This window comes from Pocillopora damicornis, chromosome 1 (assembly GCF_964200805.1).
Source record: "Pocillopora damicornis chromosome 1, jaPocDami1.2, whole genome shotgun sequence".
In the NCBI taxonomy this organism is placed as follows: Eukaryota; Metazoa; Cnidaria; class Anthozoa; order Scleractinia; family Pocilloporidae; genus Pocillopora; species Pocillopora damicornis.
In genome coordinates, this window is record NC_142670.1 from 25,026,009 (window position 1) to 25,047,481 (window position 21,473).

A 21,473-nucleotide genomic window follows, 5' to 3' on the forward strand; every position below is an offset into this window, starting at 1 on the left:
ATAACTAGTAACTTCCTTCAATTACTTTATCATTGCGTATATAAGCATCACATATCCACAATCCTATGCTTGTAGTGTGCAAGAGGTTTGTGGGCATGAATCTTGCTGAACTGATAACATTACCACGGGTCTCTTATACAGCTGTAGCTGATTGGTAGAGCGCTCAAAGTAGTAATCGGATGGTCGTAACTGCGAATCCAAATGGGAAAGCTCCAAGGTTTTCTTTGTTTTCTCTGGGTATGCCCGTCTTCGTTACTGAAGAACATCCTTCTTCACTGAAATCACAAGGCTTGGAATTGAACATCTTAATTCACATCATCATTGCGCATAAAAATCACCTGTCGAAATTCCTATCCTCGTAGTATGCATGAAAATTTTCAACATGGACCTTGCTGACCCTTTACACCCTAAAATCAGTATGCATATTCTCCATACTGTTCTCTATACATTTCCTGAGGTGCTGACAAGGAGAATTTGTTGAACAACGAAGAGCTTCTTTAGTTGGTGATCATTTCTTTTATACTCATGACGTTCACATGGCATTCAGGGTTGATATTGTAAGGATAAAAACTAGATGCTAGTCACTTCTAGGGTAAAAGGGTTAATCGGTCTGCATTGCCACAAGTCTCTGCTGTCCCACGGTCTTCATGTTGTTGTGTTTCATGATTGTATCCATGAAATACGGCCAAAAGATGCTTTTGATCCAGCTTTACAAGATTTTTTAGGATTCTCTATGAGTGCGGTAAACTTTGCTTCGGCGGGACTGGAATCGTCAGTGAGCTGACTCGCGAAGACATAGACATCCGCCGTGTCAGAGCAAGTCCACAACACCGGACACCGCCCACTCTGGAACGAACTTTGATGCCGGACAGATTAAAAATTGACTCAAGTTTTTTTACACCGTGAGTGGTGGCGCAAAGGGAGGAGTGGGCAAGGGGCTCAAGCCTTTTCCGTATTTGTCTTGAGAATATCGCAAGCGTAGAAGAAAATCAAGGTTTCATGATCTTCTCATACAAATAATATTATCAGGATCGCCCCTGTGAAACATGTATGCAAGTGGCACGTTAATGAAAAGCCCTGGCAAAACAAAGGTCTCAGGATACAGGACAGCTCCTACCTGGCACGGTGACTCTGTGAAAAGTTTGAGTGGAGCTATCTGCTTTGCATGGGGTGTGATGAGCACTTCCTCTTATTCTACCCTCCCTCTCATGTTCTTAAACGCTCTGCTGCCTCATCACGCTTTGCTATGCACTCAAGCTACGAAGAAGTAGTGTCGGGGTTGAGTCACCTTTTGGCTTTTTGAAGCCTTATCTTCATGACAGTATGATTACGCGATCAATTCAGACCCTATCTTAATCAATTCATGCAGTGACACATGCCTTCATCCCTTTCTTCACCCAGAAAGGAAATACAGCTCAAGGTTACCTATTGCATTTTCTGACCCAGAAACACTTTCGTGAAATGCAAATCCTGCATCCGTCAAAATGAATTGCTCTTAAAACCACAAAAAATTAAAATTCTAAGAATCATCATCATGCTCTGAAATTTGCAGTCAAGGAAAATGAACTCCATCAAAAGATCTGGGTTTGGGATGTCCATAAAATCTTATTTTCTGTCATTATAAAACCATTATTGTTCTCCACATTAAAATTATTTAAAATTAAAAAATTTATTTATAATGATGACAAAAAAGTTAAAAAAGTAGAACCATCAAAATTAAAACCTGGCATTTGTTTACCGAGGTAATGTCATTACACTCCTTAAAAATTTGTTTTCGTTTCTGCCCTTTTTCCCCCGAAGACAGAGGAAAGATTGTACGCAGTCACTAAGCACCCAACCTAAACTCAAATAAACACAGATGGTGTTCATAGCCATTCTCCTCTAATAAGCGTGTGAAGAACAGGCCTGAAAAAAATCACTATTCCACTCCAAAATGAGATGCACCTGCAAACTGATATTCTGGATTGTTCAGTGGAAGGAGATCAGTCAAAACAGGTTTTCTTGGCTCCCTGGGAATATCAATGGGCACCAAAAGATCCTCAAATGGAGTGTTCCATGGCTGCTGCTTGCCACTTCCCAAAAGCAGATAAAAGATCCAGCCAACAACATAAATACCAGCAGATATATAGAATACTTTCTGCCACTGTGCCCTTGTTGGCTGAAATGATAAAATTAAATTTTTTAGTTGAAAAAACATAACATAATCAGAAGTTGGAATACCGCATTCCTAGAATAAGCACTGAGGTGCTCATTTAAAAATTCTGGCTAAAGGAGGTACTTCTTAAGAATTGTTAACCTGTGCTGATTCCATTGTAGTTGAAACTTAAAAAGTTGCAATTTAAGTGGCAACAGAAACAGGCTTTTTGTTGTACCCTGAGGAGGGGGGGGGGGGGGAAGGGGGCACGCTTATTCAGGGAAGTGCTTGTTTGATGATATTATCCTAGGGGGCGGGTGCTTATTTGGGGAGGGCCTAGGCTCTTACCTTAGGTAAATGTAGATAGAGCTAGAGAAATTTGAGCCGCATGAAGAAAGGAAATGGTGGAGGAAAGAATGAGAGGAGCACAGAAAGGAAGGGAATTAGGAGGTGAAAAGGAAAGAGGTATCGGCAATAAATTAAGAGCTAATGTCAGCAAGCATCAGACAATTGCAAACAGCGGCATGTCACCCAAAATATGCTTTCACTCCTGCTTTCATATTTTATAGCCCAATATTTCCTAATAATTGTGGTGCAGTTTTTTTGTCAAAATATATTTTAGTTTTCGAGAAATGACTTTTTTCGTTCGACCGCTCAAATATGCAAATTTTCGCCGTGAATATTACCGGAGTTGTGCGACCTCATGTAACGAATATACTTCACCTCGGTATTTCTGTCAACATAATCCCTTGTTTTATCATCTAAACTTGATCCTCTGTCAATATTGAAGCTGGTAAAGAAATATTTATTTTTTGGTGAATACTTTTGTCCGACATACTTTTCCCATGTCGAATAGTAGCATGAAAACAAAGACAGTTTTAACAATGACCGATATGACAGAATCTACTGAGCTTCGAGCCTTTAAAAGACAAAAGGATGGTTAAAAAGTTGCTGTAAAAATTTCCATGTGTATTTGTGTTGTTCTCTCTTAAGACGAACTCAAAGTCCGGCAAAATTTACTTTCTAACGACAATGAAATATACAAAGTGTGCCTACTCGTTGCCACCGTTTACTGGCATAAATCACTACAATTTGTAAAAAAATCTAACATAAAACTATTATTTTGTTTATTTATGATTTTATGAGCTGATTCGATGATCACGTTATGCTCTACCACATTCTAGCCAGTTTTAAAATCCTCTCAATCTTATTATATCAGTAGCATGACAAGCATGACACATAAATTCAAGTGATTTGCCCTAGTCGCCCACCACCTCAACAATCTAATTTTCTGTCCCTGAGATACCTTTTACATAATTCCAAAATGAGTTTCGTTCCGGAACGAAATGAATTTCATACCGCGTTTAGATGCAAGATAATTTAGCCTGTAAAACAATAATTTATGTCCTTTTCTGTCTTTTTCTATGCTTCCCTCGCTCCTAAAGAGGATTCATACAGATATAAGAGTCGTACCGCGTTTCTATTATACAGGTACAAGAATGAGTGTTTCGTTCTGGAATGAAAACCCCCAATAAACTCATTCAGAAATGACTCGTTTCGAATAAACTTTACTCTGGTATCATGTGGCAACCGGTATGAACTCGTTCTTGAACAAAACTCATTCCGATATCATGTAAAAGGCCCCTAAAAGTTTATATTCCCAGAGCATCACGCTTTGCTCCCCTGTCTAAATATTGTAAATTTCAATAGTGTTGAAGCAACAACCCGCTATTTAATGCTTCGCTGCCCCCTGAAACAACGATTAGTGACCAAAAAAGGCATATATTCTAATATTTTCAATTCAACATAAACAAAAATCTCTTTACAGGGTAAAGATTCATTTGTGTCAGTATAAATCATTGCGTGACTAGCTAAATGATGTACATATGGGAGGGGAAAACACAATGCAAAACCTGGGCTCCTATCAAAAAGTAATACCCAGGCGTTATATAATAATCGAAACAGCTAATAAAATCATAAGTAAACAAAATAAGAGTTTTATGTCAGATTTTTTTACAAATTGTAGTGATTTATGCCAGTAAACGGTGGCGACAAGTAGGCATACCATGCATATTTCATGATAGCTAGAAAGTAATTTTGCCGGACTTTGAGTTCGTCTCAAGAGAGAACAACACAAATACAGAAGAAAATTTTTATAGCAACTTTGTAACCATTCTTTTGTCTTTTAAAAGCTTGAAGCTCAGTAGATTCTGTCATATCGGTCATTGTTAAAACTGTCTTTGTTTGGATGCTTCTATTCGACTTGGGAAAAGTATGTCGGACAAAAATATTCACCAAAAAATAAATATTTCTTTGCCAGTTTCAATAATTACAGAGGATTAAGTTTAGATCATAAAACAAGGGATTATGTTGACAGAAATACCAAGGTGAAGTATATTCGTTACATGAGGTCACACAACACGGGTAATACTCATGGTGAAAATTAGCATATTTGAGCGATCGAACGAAAAAAATCATTTCTCGAAAACTAAAATGTATTTCCACAAAAAAACTACACCAAAATTATTGGGACATATTGGGCTACAAACTATGAAAGTAGGAGTGAAATCGAATATTGGGCGACTTGCCACAATATTTCAAATTTGTGCGATGGATGCTGACATTCTCTGTTACGATAAGTTAGTCATACGTCACTTGTCACGTGACTTATTTCCTTATTTGGTCAAAAAATAAATTTTTTTGTGGTTTACTGAGTTTGTAGTATACATGTCATAACACCCTCTCTTAAAATTTAAAAAATGAACTCCTGGAAAGCAAAGTCGAATTTTTGCTCTAAATCATGGCTTGCCTCTACACCATTGGCTTCAATGATGAGAAAATCAGAATTGTTTTCACACAATCATGTACAGTTGTAGGTGAGGCTAAAATACATGTAGAGCAGGAAATATCTACATAATTATTGAGAAATGGGAGTAAACTACAAGGGGAACCAACCAGGACTTCATTTGACTGTGAAGGAGTCAATCAAAGGACTGGAGTCCTACGTAAACCTGCAGGGTATGGAAGAAATATGGGCCTACAGAAACCTTTGCAGGGAGAGAATAGCCCCTCCATGCCAACACTATGAATTACCAGAATTGAAAAATAAAAAATGCATTGGAAAAAAAACCTTAACAAAATTGTGATAGATTGCTAGGTTCTCTTATCAAATGTCTAGTATTTATTTGTGCTAAACAGAAGGGGAAGTTGATCTTGCATCATAACTTACCAAGAACTTAACTCCATCCACCCCTCCAAAGGCAGGTCTTAACCCTTTAGGTCCTAATATCAGTATCTATATTCCTCATACTCTTCTCCATAAATTCCTCTGGTACTGACGAGGAGAATTCTTTTAACAATCAAAGCTTCTTAGATTGGTGATCATTCCCTTTAATCTCATGATCTTAACCTGAGTGATTCGGCAGTATTACTAGATACAGTTGTAAGAAATAAGTGAAATGATATTAAAAAAGAAAATTAAATGTCACTCTTAGAGTTTAAAGGGTTAATGAATACAAATATGCATTCATTTGGGAAAAACGAACAAAAAAATTCAAATCAAAGTATGATACCTCATTGTTGGTTAAATAACCAACCACATAGGGTCCAACCATCCCAGGAATTGTTGCTGCTGTGTTGGTGATTCCCATGAGGATCCCAGCATATCTTGGGGCAATATCCAAGTGATTGATTTCAAAGCTAGATGTGTTAAGTGCTAACATTCCAAGAGCAAGTGAAAACAAAACAACAGCAAGAGTTGTGCCATCACAACCAACATAACTTGTTGACACCAGGAGACATGCTGGAATGAGAAAACCTTAACAATAATACAATAATGATTAGTATTTATAATTAAAAGGGTCATTCATGTCATGGAGCTCAGTACTTGTGGCTTAATTTATCTATGCTGTGTATTGAATAGAAAAAACCATTATATAAAAAAATCATTATGTACAAACACAAGGCAAAATACTGCTCACACCGATCACAAACAAAGATCCAAGGTACTGTACATGTATATAAGCCTGTAATTTTTTGAAAAGAAATCAAAACTTTGAGTTCATGTACATGCAGATGCATGGAAGAGGGAAAAGGAAGATGCTGTGCATAACAATTCCAAATGGTTTTTTATGGATCTCCGCCTTTGTCTTTATGAGAATCAGTTCCCTTGGTTCCACAACATAAACAATTTCAGCTAAAGTATTACTAATGTAGTAAATGACACCAGATGCCAATGGAAAAATGGAACAAATTTGATCATAACTTCACAATAATAAACTTTCAATGAACAATGCATCATGTGGGAAGACAGGTACACACCTCCTGTACCAAATACTTTGCGAACCTCTCCAGTTGTTAATATTTTGTTGTAACGCAACCAATCTGCCACTTGTCCCCCACCAACCAAAACAAAATAAGATAATAAAAAGGGAATGGCAGAAACAAAACCATTCTGCAACAGAAATAACGAGAAGTTTTTAAATGCCTGATGCATTAAAAATGTTTGAAAGAAGAATTTTTAGTCCTCTCAAAAACAAAGAAGTCATAGCTGGTGAAAAGAACCCTTGATGATTAAATAAGGTGCGTGTGTATTAGTAAGATAAAGTGGGTGACAGACAATGGTATCCTCTGATAGAGACATACTTGGAAATAAGACCCCTGAGTATACTACCAATATGACTTGAACTATGAAGTTCTGATTAGTACTTCAGATGCTCTACCACTGAGCTACAGGAGACTTGTGGCAGACTAGGCTGTTTAACTAGGTCACTGGTGACAAACTTCCTGCATACTGCATGTTGACATAGGAATTTCAATATGTGGTACTTCTCAGCCATGATGACATAAATGAAGAGGTAAAACAATACATAACTCTAGTACTGTAAAAAAAGAAAACTTCCATTTAACCCGGTTTGAGGTCCATGCTGTACGTTATGGACCAAATTCAGCAAAAGGTTCCATAACTTTCAATATTGACTGAAAAGAAAAGGTCAGTAACGGATATTTATTAAAGCTCTGGGTTGAACAGATAGAAGGGGGAGATTTCAATTCTCACAGAATTGTGAAGTCATCAGGCCACACAGTTGAATACTCAGAGGTGGATCCAGGGGAGGGGTTGAGGGGGTTGCAACCCCCCCCCCTTTGAGGAGCGTTTGTCTCTTGTTATTTGTTTTATTCTTCCTAAATTAATCATAAATAAAATTTTTTTACAAAGTTTTTCCACTTCCACCATTCGACTGCTTATCAAGTTATGAAAAGGTAATGTACATTTCGCGGAACGTGTATGCGTTAAAAATTAAGGAAAGGCTTACAGCAAAGCTAAGGACTAAGGACCTTCCTTTCACGATCATGGCTGATGAGAGTACTGATCCATACTCAAACCAGGAGATCTTATCTTTATGCTTGAGGTTTATGGACCAGTCTTCGCCAAACGATCCTCATGTCAAAGAATGCTTGACTAATTTCATGCATTTGGAACGAACAAATGCCACCATGATTTCAAGAAAGATTTTGGAATCTCTCTCTGATCCATCTATTTCTTTGGATCCTAGCAACATCTGTGGTCAGGCCTATGATGGAGCTTCCGTTATGTCGAGTGGAAAAGAAGGAGTGCGGCCAAGATAAAACAGTTCAGTCCGCTAGCTCTTTTCGTACATTGCTATGCTCACTGCCTGAACCTTTCTATCGCAACATCATGCAAACTGTCAGAAGTGCGAAATTTAATAGGTCTGATTAACGAGGCATATCTATTTTTAAATATTATTGACAGCCCAGAGCGACAGCAGCTGTTTGAGTTGACTCTGAAGGAATACCTGCCTGAGAATTCCCACAGTAAGCTTCCAGGTCTATGCAAAACACGCTGGGTGGAAAGACACACGTGCCTAGATCTTTTTCTGGAAATGTATGAGCTCCTAGTCACCTTTCTAGATGCTGTTATTTCCCCCCACGAGTACCCAAACCTGAAATCGTCTACTGAAGCTGGAATTGGGACAAAGATACTATCACAAAAGCCCAGGGACTGAAAGCCTCTTTGTTGTCATTCAAGACCGTAGTGGTTTTTATTGCGGTTAAGAATATTCTTGATGAAGTCTTATATGATGGTTGACGAAGTAATTGGAAACATCAAGTCCATTAGAAAAAACATTGATAGCGACTTTCAAGTTTGGTACAAACAAATATTAGACCTTGCTGAGAAATTGGGAATTGTTAAAGCTAGTCCCAGAAAGACAAGCATACAGAGGAATCGCTCAAACATTCTCAGTTGTAGCCCAATTGATCATTACAAAAAATCTGTGGCTATTCCCCTTCTTGATTCTCTGATTATTCAAATGCGAGACCGATTTACTGACGAAGATCGCCACGCCCGTCACTTGCTTTATCTAGTACCCTCTATCATAGTTAATAACACCTTGGAGCTATCTAAAGCAACTGAAGGAATGATGTTTTGGGAGAGTGACCTTCCATTTCCCAAATCCCTTGGGAATGAGCTGCGAAGATGGCAAATTATGTGGCAGTCAGCAGAAGGACATTATCAGAAAAGTGAACTGGGCTGTGAAGTTTTAGCATGTGCATGTTCATGCCAATCAGCCAATCATTTTCTGTAAATATTTTTTAAGTTGAAGGAAATAACGAAAGTGATGGTATTTACATCAGGGTGAAATGGATAATTATTTCCTGCTGCAATAAAATTATTTCTTTACCCAAGCAAATCTGACGTGCCTGCTGTATTCAATGTGTATTATTGCAGTTGCATATTCAAGTACATATTAAGTGAAATGGATTTCCCTCTGGATGATGTTACATTTGTCTATTTAATTATGACTAATTATGTTTAATTTTCTTATTGATATTTAAGCTTTGACATAAAAAATGTTATCAGGTATGAAAGACTTACCTTAGAAATTGGAAAATTGAGAACTTCTTTGAAGTAAGAGGGCAAGCAGGTAAGAAAAGTATAAAAACCCCAATTGGTACAAAAGTGTGCCACAATTATGGCCCAAACAGCTGGTGATGTCCATATATGACACCAAGGGATACCATAATTCTGTAAAGAAAAGAAGAGACATAATTTAAAAATCAGTGAGGGACACTGAAGTGCCTCAACAGGTGGTCAGCCGAATTGTGTCAGCTGAAACGTGCCAGTGTAATGTCTCTGAAACAATTCAGGTAAAGATAAAAAGTTAAAGTCTGTGCTCAAACCAAATGGCCCCGGCTTTTCCTGATTTCCTGAGGTGACTAGGAGTATTACGCTCCCCCCTGGATGGATTGCCAGTCCATCGCAAGGTTAGCCCCCTGCAATTCATTAGGCTTTCCTAAAAATTTGCCAGTACCCATTTATTTTCCTGGGTGGAGAGAGTTAATATTTACTCTGAGAGAAAAGCTTTTTGCCAAAGAACACAACACATTGACCAGGCCAGGTCTCAGACCCAGACCTCTCCACTGGAGTCCAGCTCCCTAACTACTATAAGCCACTATGTGTCCCATGGAAAAATTCAGACTCACATACATTTCTGCTAAGGGTGCACATACAAAAACAAATTAATCAAAGTCTGAAGTCTGGAATACAAGGCATACACTTTGATAATAAAGTAAAACAACACTTATTAGCCATACTCTTTTCTTGTTGCCCTGTCCAGAACTTATACTTGATATGATGTAATCTCTCTCCATCTCAGATATTCTGGGGTGATTTGCTGGTTTTTCATGAGCAAAGATCATCCAAATAATGAACCAAAGAATACCTAACATTCCTATAAACAACAAAAAAAGAAATTGTTTAACCTTTTACAAATACTGTAAGCATAGTAAGCATATTCTACTTATTGTTCTCTATGCATTTCCTGAGGTGCTGACAAGGAGAATTTGTTTAACAGTCAAGAGCTTAGATTTTCAGATGGTGACCATTCCTTTCATTCCTAGTGATCTGCTAGTCAATATAAAGAAGAAAAGGTTAAAGCTGATTCAAATTTTTACCCCATGAGATCCCCAACTTGGACATTGCAGTGACAACTTCTCCATGTTCCCAATTTAAATTGTTTGCAATTGATCCATGCTGTCTAATCAAAATTACTTCAATTGTATTTCCATCGTATGATCGGAATTAATCATGAACAAAAATCGTTTTTTACAGCTATATAAAGCTGGAATTTTTTACCTAACAGTGCTGGTTCTCGTTGGTTACTTTGGGGGTCCTATGATATCCAACAAGAAAACTGTTTGCCATCCCAAGTCTCTGAGCAAGCAAATGACAAAGTCTACTACATCAGAGGGTAACAGTACAGTGTTACCGATGAATTTTGGTGTAAATTCTTGTGCTCATACATATGATTTATTTTTTCTTCAAATGTCTTTGTTGTGCTATATATTAACAAATCACAACTGATTCCACTGGAAACAATCAAGTTTGTTTCCCCAAGTCTAGTCATTAAGTGTTTAATATCACATACAATGATCACCGACAAACTTGGCTTGAAACTGACGAGCTCAATTCAGAAATCAACAGATGTAAATTTTATCAGCGCATTAATCAAAACTATAACAAAATTCTCGAACATGATTGGTTGTCACCAGTCTGATTTGAGCACTGATACGTGTCATGCTTGTAATTGAACAGTGTGATAGGACAGTTAAAGGGACAGTTGACATTTGTCATGACTGTGTAAGTGGACAGTTACGATAAGTTAGTCCTGAGTCTTTTGTCACGTTACTAATGTTTCCTTATTTGCTCATAAAATACAGTTGTTGTGGTTTACTGAGTTTGTGGCTTACATGTTATAGCATGGTGTCAGGTTTGGGATACATTTTTTGAGAATTCTGCACCCCTTTTCGAAAATTAATCGCCGAAGGTGCCTTGCCGATAATTTTCCCTTCTATTGTTCGTAATTTCGAAGAGAATCTTGGGCTCAAAATGTGAGAAGAACTCAAGATGCCGTCAGACAAAGACCATGTGGAGTCGGGGGGGGGGGGGGGGGGGAGGTTGCTTTTGTGCGAGCCTGAGCCTTTTTGAACGAGCTAGAGCCTTTTTTGCGAGCCCCGGAAATTCCCGCCAAAAACATCCAAATATGGACATACTGCCTTTTATAGTTACATGCGGTCTACATGAGTTTTGCAAAGTGCAAATAATTATGGTGGAATCTTCTCCCCTGCAGCTGGATGGTAAGTTTTGTTTTCATTTAATTTTTTCCACTTGGTGGTTTGTTTTTCCATTAAAATTACGCAGATGTTTAAGTACTAATACTGTTTACTCATTTTGCTTTGAAATTATCAGGTTAGGGAGGATTTGATCCTAACGACAACAAGGTGAGTTTTTGTCTGACTTGTGATGATGAGTTGTGATTTATTTCGATCTTTCCCGTTTTTTGCCTCGTTCAGCGCGGCAGTTATTTTCAAGCTTGGTATTTCATCGCTTACATTGGTTAAATTCACTGTTTCAGACGATTAGTTGGAAACAAAAATCAAATGATAGCATGCCAAGTATCTTCCTACTGTCTGATTTCGTTGCCGCTGAATTAAATCACTTTTAAGGAAACAAAAAGTCCAGAAGATTTTTAAGTTATCTTTAGCACAAGGTAGTTGTCTAGGTGGTGAAATAGACTGTTCTCACTTTTAAGGGAGGCAGTTTCGCCCTGTTTTACAGAGATACCGACGGAAATTATAGGCTTACTTGTACACAGTCAAAAGGAAATTGAGTCGTACGCTCCATACGGAAGTGGGGTGCTATCATAACATACGTCAAAAAGTTTTTATTGTTGATAAAAAATCTCTATGTGCAGAAAGTGCACACATAAATGTGGAATCATCAGATGTTTGCATTGATTGTGGGTCATCAAAGCCACATATCAGTGATTCACCTCAACGTCCACACACGAAGAGGATACGAAGGTATATGTGACAAATGATTTCAATATATAGTTAATTCTAGTTGGTAGTCAGTGCTCAAATGTATTTGAGGTAATGAAACCTCTTTTGAGGAATTTGTGACAGTCATACTCCAGCAGTATTGTTACATTGATGGAAAATGGAATAGTTGCAAAGATTTCCCAACTGTCACCTTGAGTGTCTGCCATCCTGTTTTACGCAAGCAAGTATCTCTTTTCATAATGGAATACGAGGGAGAAACAGTAGAGTGTTACACCAAATTTTTCTCCCCTGTCAACGAAGCAATCGGAAAAATCACTCTGACGGGTGATAACAGATAAGCTTATCAGGGGCAGGCTCGTCATTGGCTTAAAGAATCAAGATGACAAGGTGGGATTCTTGAGGGAAAAATCCTTGGACTAGAAGAAAGCCATAGAGATCGGCAATACGAGTGAAATCGCCTCGCAGCAAATCAAGACGATAGTAGGTGCTGGAGACAACAAGACAGAAGACGTAAAGAAATTCAGCGAGAAGAAATTTCCCTATAGAAGTCGTAGTAAGAAGAGAGATGGAGGAAGATCGTCGAAATTAGAGAAGAAGTCAGAAAAAAAGAAATCCGAAGGTTGTTTGGAACCGACCTGTAAGTATTGCGGTCGTAAACAACATCCTGAAAGAAGAATATAGTGTTCCGCGTTGAAGAAAATGTGCAGTCAAAAAAAGGGCCATTTTGCGTCTGTATGTCGATCATCAAAGAAGATTCAACAATTCGAAGAAGACGAGGATGACAGTCCTTATGAAAGCTGTTTGCAAGTGGAAACTGAGTCTCTAGTTCAAAATAAAGCAAAACAGTGGCTTACAGATATCAGTTTCTTCAAATCAGCTAAAGAAGACTTCACTACAACCTTAGCATGTCAAATAGACACTGGCACTGCATGTTATGTAATTGGCTTGGACGACCTCTCAGCTATCACACAGTTAAGAGACCCACCCATGAACAGTTCCTCAGTTAAGCTGAAGCTCTGTGGTGGTACAACTTTAAAGCCAGTTGGTGAGTGCGATTTACACGTCAGACACAATGGCAAACAACAGATTCTTAAGTTTCAAGTCATAAAACACAAATGTGAGCCCTTGCTATCGGCTGAAACCTGTGAAAAGTTGCAACTCATCCTCCTAAATGTCAGCATCCCCGAGAATGTACGTCAGATAAGTGAGAACCTACCACAAAAATGTCTGTCAAAGGAAGAACTGTTGAGCAAGTATCATGAAGTTTTCACTGGATTAGGACATATTGGAGATGCAGAGATTGTGGTAGACCCGAGTTTTAACCAGTACAACATTCCCCTCGTCGCGTGCCAGTTGCACTACAAAAAGAAGTTAAGAACAAGATTCTAGAGTTGAAAGAGGAAGGCATTATTGAGGAAGCGGTGGAACCCTCGGAGTGGATCAGAAATATGGTAATAGTTGCCAAACCTCAGGAGATTCGAATCTGTTTGGACCCAAAAGACCTGAACAGCGCCATACAACGCCCCAAATTTCATATGCCGACGTTGGAAGAACTTTTACCAGAGCCCAACAAAGCTAGAATCTTCAGTTCCTTCGATGCAAAAGATGGATTCTATCAAGGTGGCCATGACCAAGAGAGTAGTAAACTCGCCACTTTCTGGACACCCTTAGGAAGATACCGTTACTTAAGAATGCCCTTTGGTATAAGTTTAGCCCCAGAAGTCTTTGAAAGCAGACTACAAAATGTCTCGCCGACCTGCTTGGTGTGAAAGTCATCAGAGATGTCTGGTTGTTGGTTATGGTGAAACCGACTCGGAAGCCCTTCTTAATCATGATCAGAATGTAGTCCGCCTACTTGAATGAGCCAAACAAGTCCATCTGAAACTCTACAAGAACAAAGCTTCGACAAGCAGAAGTTGAATTCATAGGCCATGTGATTTCAAGGGATGGACTGAAACCGGAGGACGATAAAGTTACTGCCATCAAGAACATGCTTAAGCTAACAAAGAAGCCTGAAGTTCTTACCTTGCTTGTTTTTGTCAACTATCTATCTAAATTTTTACCAAAGCTTTCAGATGTGTCAACATCTTTAAGAGAGCTTACAACTGCCAGTCCAAGTTCACCTGGGCCAAACAGCATGATGAAGCTTTTGCCACTATTCAGCGCTTGGTTATTCAATACCTGGTCCTTAAATTCTACACCCTCACGACCAGAACTCTCTCACCAACAGAACAAAGATATACAACCATAGAGAAAGAAAGTATGGAAATAGTCTTTGCTTGTGAAAGATTCAATCAATATCTAGCATGTTCTTTCGAAGGCTTCAGAGTAGTCATCCCTCAGTTACTGAGACCTGAAGTGAAATCCAGAATTCATTCCAGCCATTTAGGAGTAGAGGTTTGCCTACGTAAAGCTAGAGACACTGTATTATGGCCTGGTATGAATACAGAAGTGAGTGACCAAATCAAACAATGTTCAATTTGCAACGAATTTCAAGCTAAAAATCAGAAGTTCAAATGCAAAGCCATGAACTTCCTGACCGCCCATGGAGTCGAGTCGCTGCTGACCAGTTCAGACTTCATGGCAAAGAATACATCGTGCTTGTTGACCTCTACTTGGATTTCATGGAAGTACAAAAATTGAAGGAAAACACTTTCAGTTCTGAAATTGAATTCTTTAAGGAACAAATCAGCCGACATGGCATTCCAGATACACTACCTACACACAACGCTCTTCAGTTTACAAGCCATGAGTTCCATCAGTTTTCAGTCGATTGGGAGTTTACTCACGTATCTTCTTCCCTGCATTATCACAGATCCAACGGAAAGGCAGAGTCTGCTGTGAAAATTGTCAAGTCTTTGTTTAGAAAATCTCTCAAAGACAACAAAGACCTATGGTTAGCTCTATTGGACACAACACACTAAAAGAGTTCCTGGAAAGTAGCCCTGCACAGAGATTGATGTCTAGATGCACTAGAACCTTACTACAGCTAACCTACTGTACCCCAAGATTCCAGAAAATGTGAATGCAAAGCCGAAATTGAAAAGGCAAAAAGGCTAAGTGGTACCATGATCGCATATCGTGCACCCTACCAGAATTACAAGCTGGGCAAGAGGTAAGAGTGGCACCTCTGCAGAGGAATCAAAACTGGAAAACGGGTACCTGTATTAAGAAGCTATCAGGCAGGTCCTTATGTAGTAAAAGCCGGTTCAGACAATCAAGCATTCCTTTGAAATCGGGAATTTCTGAAGCCAGCTGCACAACCACCTAAACAACCCAAACCAGTTGAAAGCAGTGACAGCCAGCTTTCAAACACTGCATGCATGCATGTAAACTAGCCTATAAAGCAAGATGTCAATTCAGCTAATCATGAACCAAAGCCAATATTGACATCACAAACTGTTCCAGTGAAGAAAACTCGCACCAGAATTGTAAAGCCATCCTCGAGGTTCACTGACTTTGTTGTGTAGTTTATCATATGAAAATTGACTTCAGCTCAAGAGAACTCGAAGTGTTCATATTAGAAAAATTGACTATCGGACTTTAACTTGAATAAGTACTTTCAACTTTTAGTCTTGCACTAAGTTCCATTTGTTTTGTTCCTTTTTTACAGTTTATTTTAGTAATCTCCTTTTCAATTTGTAGACATTAAATTTATGTTTATATGTTTCTTTGGGAAGTTAGTGTGCTGTATTCGATTTGCGTTTACATTAATTCAGCCTCGCTTCCGTTCATGATTCGATGTATGATCACTTCCGGTAATGGCGACGACACATGTTAGAAAATATTAAAAGTTCTGTGTTGAAATCCAAGAATATATCTCCGTTTCTCGTGCCATCCGAACACCACAGTTAGCTTACTCCAAAAGAAGGTAGATGTTACGATAAGTTAGTCCTGCGTCACATGTGACGTTACTTGTTTCCTTATTTGGTCATAAATACAGTTGTTGTAGTTTACTAAGTTTGTAGTTTACAGGTCATTACATGGTCAGAATGTGTCATGTACTGCGCACACTGTTGTCCCACATTTTGTCATAGTTATGATTAATTGATAACAGGACTTTGTGTGATGAACAAATCTGACGCCTGTTTTGCAGTTGTCCAATTTTGTTTATCACTCCAATGATTAAAGACCAAAGTGGACTCCATTCGGTCTATTACCATTATTAATCAGTTTCAAATGCATACAGGGGTGTAAATGTACATACCATAAATATAAAATACAGATGGCCATCCTCCCCAAAGATCAGATGCACAGAGCACACCAGCCAATGGCAAGCCAATAACTGTCCCAATGCGAGTGCCTGTTATTGTGGAAAAACAGGAAAGTAAATGTATGAAGTGCTTAAAATTCACAAAAAGGTTTGAACAGAAGCTCACTCCATTAAATGTAAGTAAAAGGTGTATCTACTTTCCAGTAAATACATGTATAAACTCTTAGAAACTTGTATGATGCATTTTCTATTATAAATTATCCCCAGGGAAAAAGGGAAAAGGCAATTAGACACAGTGTTGATGAGGCTGAAAATTAAGTCATAGTATAAATTCAAAACACATTCAATTAAAACTTGATATACAGCCTAGGACATTTGCATTCAATCACTCACAACATCAGAGTGAGAGTAAAAAAAAAATTTTGAATGGAACATTAATTTACTTTACCCCAATACAGCTATGGCCATATGTTTAAAACACCTCTGGGTGTTACACTTTTAGAATTACAGTAATCATTATTCTGTCTACAGGTCCACAGGACTGCTTCATTGTAACAAGGGCATACATAAGGCAATAAAAGATGTCTACATTGTTGAAAGGGGGCTATGTAATCTTGGGGAACAAAGTATGCTGTACCCAATAGGAGTATAACAGAATTGTATTAGTTGTATCAATGAACCAGGGATTGACATACTGCTATTTTCATACGAGTACAGCAGTGTATTTGTAGAGAAAGGTTAAATTAACCTATCAATTTTAATTTTATATGTCCATGCAAGGCTGACTTTTCTTTATCAATACCCTAGGATATAAAACTTTAATTTTCAGGGTAATACTTGTCTAAAAAATTATTACCTGAATAAGACAAGGTGCCAAGCTTGCTTCTCTCTAAAGGTGGAGCCCAGTTACTCCACATGGTATGCATGGCTGGGAAGGTCACACCCTGTAGTGATCAATATGGTTGGCCAATAAATTACTATATTTATTTATAATAATGATTTAATTATTATAATTATCATCATAATGATCATCTAGAAACCAGTGTAAACGCTTATTTTAGTTCACTGTACAGCAATACATCTTTTCCTAAACTGAAAATTGGTGACAAAGTTTATAATCAGACCATTTGAAGTTTTTCCCTCATAATTGGAATAAAAGTTAAAAATATAATGAACTATTGAAGAACTTATCACTTCTAATTTATCACCTGATGGCTGCAGTTCATCTGCAGAACGAAATTCCAGAATCATTTTAACTAAAATGTGACAAACCAGCAGAAATGACCAATTTGTGATGGTTATCTCCGACAAAGATTATTTAAGCAATTGATTGCACTTTCTCTCAGTTTACTGGTGTAATAACCCACAGGGATGTTGGGAGAACATGAGAAAAGTTTGCAAATCACAAGGTTTACAAACTTTTTCAGTGTTCACCCAAATTATCCTCCATTGGTTATTACCTACTAGGTAAACTGGTAGAAACAGTGCAGCCTTTTGCCTTAAACAAATAAAATTATTAATGTGTTAAGTGGAGGAATGAAGAATCATTCCTTTGAGCAATCAGGGGACTAAGTATATTTATCTCATTTATTTCATAAAATTTGTTATTCATAGAAAGAACTAAAAAGACAACTATTAAAGTGTCTCTATCATTTCTTTTTCCTGGGTGCATTAAACATTTCCTTATCCAAAAGTTCCGCTTAAATTGTTTGTCTATTTTGTTCTTCCTTCAAAAGCAAAGTAAATCAGTTTCTTTGTGACCTGATAGCTCAATGTAAGTGCTTCCACATGTGAAGTATAGCAAATAACTCAAAGTAGAAGCAAATAACCACTCATAATAAATGTGTTAACCCTTCAATTGTCACTACACCTTACTTTCTAAATCAGCTGATAAAAAATGTTTACTTCAGTGAATCTGATTTTGGTGAAATTTACACCCTAATTAAAGTAGTTGCAATTTTACAAATCTAAAAAACTGACCTCTCCAAACCCCTCCAATATTCTGACTAGAATAAACATCCCAACACTGTGATTTGCAGCAGCAGGGGTAAACAATGTCAATATTGAGGTAAAAAGTACTCCAAAACCAAATAGGTACTTGGCCCCAACTCGTGCAGCTAACCAGCCACCAGGCACTTGAGTGATAACATAACCATAAAAAAAAGACCCCAAGATGAGTCCTGCCAACAAAAATCAAATGAGTTGTATTTACCTTATCTGCTTGAGCATTGCGAATAACAAAATGACCTACATGTACATGAATCACCTAAGGAGAAAAATCTCCATTTACTTGGTGCCAAAAGAAACTAAGGTATTGCTTTATAAGTGCTCACAAAGTTAAATAAAAAACACACCAGTTACATGTAATATGTACCATGTTATGTGCATATTAAGAGATTCAATTTTGCTGTGTGCCTGTTCAGTAACAGATCACAGATGACGTTGTAGCATATAAGATACAGCTGAGCGTGTCACTGAACATATGTTCTTATCACATTTTGGAGTCTTCCATGATTTATTACTGTACAGAACCACCACAACAAGACGTCTGTTTGTTTAATAAAAAAGCAAACTGTGATTATTAATTCTTCCCTCTGGCTGCTACACATTTCCTTGTAAATTAGTTATGAGAATTTGGTGTTAGATCAAGATGGCAGCTTCTACCTGATAAGTTTGAAGATTCTCATTACCTGTTTGCTGGATAATGTAAGGGTATTATAGGGAGAAGTTTCATGTTGATCACTTCTGAGAGTTAATCAATTTACTGATCAAGTCATAATCCCACCTTGTGTCTCCTGATCCCACTCAAACTCTCCCTCCTACAATATAACAGCATGCAGTTCATTTGCCATCAGAACAGTAAATATTATGTTGAAGGAAACCTTCACCGCCGGAAGAAATCGTCGTTTAATTATTAAATAAATAAATAAATAAATAACCTGGGAAGTTAAAATTTGTTGTCATTCATGAGAATAAAGCAACTGTTAGCAGGTCTTGTCACGCAACGAGATGTTGCTGATGCACGTTGCGTGACAAAACCAAACCATAACTACGACGGAAGTTGAACGTTGCCGAGATTTAAGAGTTTGTCCGCGAGAGTACTGGGCAGTTGTGCTACATACCATCTCACTGATTTCAATGAACTTTGCCAGTTTAAAGGGTCTTCTCCAAAACTCAAAAAGACAAAGTGGTTTCTGTTTTGCTTTTTTCCGAGGGGAGATAGACCACCCCCCCTGGTTTTTCTTGATTTTCAACAAGGAAATCGCCTCAAAAAAGGTAAAATGTATAAAGCTCTCACTGCGATGGTATTACTCTGAGGGTTGGCACACATATTTTTACATCCTTAAATAATGTCAGCCGCAAGTATCAGTTAATTTGATCGACGGCTTATCAATCAACAGAGGCAAATAAACGACTCTGTTTTTAGACTTTTCGATTAATCCAAATATTTGACAACTTTGAGGTCAAATATCTCCCCTTGCCAGAAAGCTACAACTCTAATCGTGATTCCCCTTTATAACCAATCATTTCATCTCTGAAAACCATCCAAAAAATCTTTGGGCACTGCCGTATTTTTGTCTTGGATGCCTTTTAAAATCTGCGACTGTGACAAGTTTCTCTCAACTACACATGTCACGCAATTCTGGCTCCAGCCGGTCAGCTAATTCAATAAACCTACATTTTTTAGCTCTTTATACAAGATGATTGATCAAGAAAGCAAAAAAAAATGTGAAAAACTTTCGAGATATTTCGTAGGAATAGAAAATTTCACGTTTAGAGAGATGCATGTAGGCGAAAAATCGATTGGAAAATCGTAGCGTTTCTTTCTTATGTCGTTTATTACTTTGGAGATTTCCTAAAATCAGCAAATAGGGCTCCTGTAAAGAACAAAATATTCATCAGTCTGTAAATTGATTGTTTATTATCATAATCGCACAGTTCACAATAAGAAAACTGTAACAGGAGAGGAGATTTTTAAGTCACATGTCGCATGCTTGTCGACGTTCAAGTTCCCGTGAGTAATAACTTCAGCTTTTCCAGATCGCGGATGACGGGAAACTCTGTCCCCCTCAAAAAAGAAAAGAAATATCAATAGCCCCATTTAATTAATTAATTGCGCCATGTTTCCAGAAAATAAGACTGAAAATGTGTTTTGTACTTCACCGACAGATGTTTTTTAATCAAGCATGTTTTGTTTATTTAAGATAAAGCATTTTTTTTGCTTACCTAAGATATCATGGGCTGTCAAGATTAGTTCATATACGTGAGTTACATTAAGAAATCGGCAGTTGGGAATCCGAGATCAGGTTGAAAGGACTGTGCTTTATTCGAAAAGTGTGTTTTCTGCCTTTGTGCAAGGACTGGAAAATATCGCGTCTTAAGCGGGATAACGCCTCATAGAATTGTGAGTATATAAACATTGTACGTATTCCAGAAAGCCTTTTTGTCGCTTCTATTTTTGTTATATCCGATATAGGCGATCCTCACGTGTATTTTTTGCTTTCAGTTGACTAGCTAGCGCGTGTTTAAGAGAAAACTGGCTGAATAAACTCGTTCAAAAAATTTGTAGACCCCGAGGACTTTATTTTCCTGGTGAATCTTCAAAACCAGTAGTACCCGACCCCGTGGTGCAAAACAAAATGTTTTTTCCACTTTCCACCATCAAGAAATTCCACGCAGAAATAGTATTTGTAGCGTGATAATATCATGCATTAGCATTGCGCAAACACGTGCATGTCACGGCTCCGTTGAAACGGTCTTATTTCTCCTCTTGCAATTGCTATGCTGTCTTCTACTTGGTCCTGGCCTTCTTGGAAGGGAATATAATGACCTTAATGTATTATCGGTTTTAGAAACCGAGCAAATGAGACCAGTGTGTATGTTTCTGGTATCGTCCACTGCGGCAAATCGCCGCCATCTTGTAAATAGGTGTTATACGATGTACACCGCGGCTTCTTAGGGAATCCGCATCTGTGATATCTGGTCCACTAGCAGAGTTAATGAATGGATCGATCAAATAATGTAAATATCCTTCTCGATGGAAAATGGGGCAGGTAACACCTCTTTTTAAGAAAAATGATGAACTGAGTAGAGAAAATCATCGACCAGTTACTGTTTAACCGGCCCTAAATAATGTTTTTGAGAAACTCCTTGCTTCTCAACTAGACCAGTTCTACACTGAACTATTGTCTGACTACATCTCAGCGTATAGGAGACACTATGGCTGTGAAACCTCGTTAACGAAGTTAACAGAAGATTGGAAGC

The 21,473-nt window shown here is 38.0% G+C and overlaps 1 protein-coding gene and 2 long non-coding RNA genes across 7 annotated transcripts in view; 2 read left to right on the forward strand and 1 right to left on the reverse strand.

The window, feature by feature from the left end:
* Positions 1 to 1,585: 1,585 nt before the first annotated feature.
* Positions 1,586 to 21,473, reverse strand: part of LOC113664963 (sialin) — a 22,191-nt gene continuing 2,303 nt past the window's right edge. The window contains exons 2-11 of one of the 5 annotated variants that reach the window (XR_016187047.1): positions 18,994 to 19,027; positions 18,189 to 18,388; positions 17,065 to 17,152; positions 16,203 to 16,298; positions 9,749 to 9,885; positions 9,030 to 9,179; positions 6,455 to 6,587; positions 5,707 to 5,951; positions 5,364 to 5,543; positions 1,586 to 2,158 (exon numbers count right to left, since the gene is read on the reverse strand). Coding sequence is in view for 3 of the 5 variants with exons in the window: in XM_089207963.1 (XP_089064089.1) it covers positions 1,919 to 2,158; positions 5,707 to 5,951; positions 6,455 to 6,587; positions 9,030 to 9,179; positions 9,749 to 9,885; positions 16,203 to 16,298; positions 17,065 to 17,152; positions 18,189 to 18,388; positions 18,994 to 19,027 (1,323 nt within the window). In the remaining 2 variants the exon portion in view is untranslated. Of the gene's footprint in view, positions 2,159 to 5,363; positions 5,565 to 5,706; positions 5,952 to 6,454; positions 6,588 to 9,029; positions 9,180 to 9,748; positions 9,886 to 16,202; positions 16,299 to 17,064; positions 17,153 to 18,188; positions 18,389 to 18,993; positions 19,028 to 21,473 lie in introns of all 5 variants that reach the window. The other 4 variants (XR_016187049.1, XM_089207969.1, XM_089207963.1 and 1 more) reach the window with 4 other exon arrangements.
* Positions 11,243 to 18,066, forward strand: LOC149052926 (uncharacterized). Its single transcript, XR_016187070.1, has 4 exons — positions 11,243 to 11,290; positions 11,403 to 11,434; positions 16,185 to 16,384; positions 16,740 to 18,066. It is a non-coding gene; the product is annotated as an uncharacterized LOC149052926 (long non-coding RNA).
* LOC149052927 (uncharacterized) overlaps positions 20,493 to 21,473 on the forward strand; it is a 2,266-nt gene continuing 1,285 nt past the window's right edge. Inside the window, exons 1-2 of the long non-coding RNA XR_016187069.1 lie at positions 20,493 to 20,613; positions 21,414 to 21,473. The exon at positions 21,414 to 21,473 is cut by the window's right edge and continues 1,285 nt beyond it. This is a non-coding gene — a long non-coding RNA (uncharacterized LOC149052927). The remainder of the gene's footprint in view (positions 20,614 to 21,413) is intronic.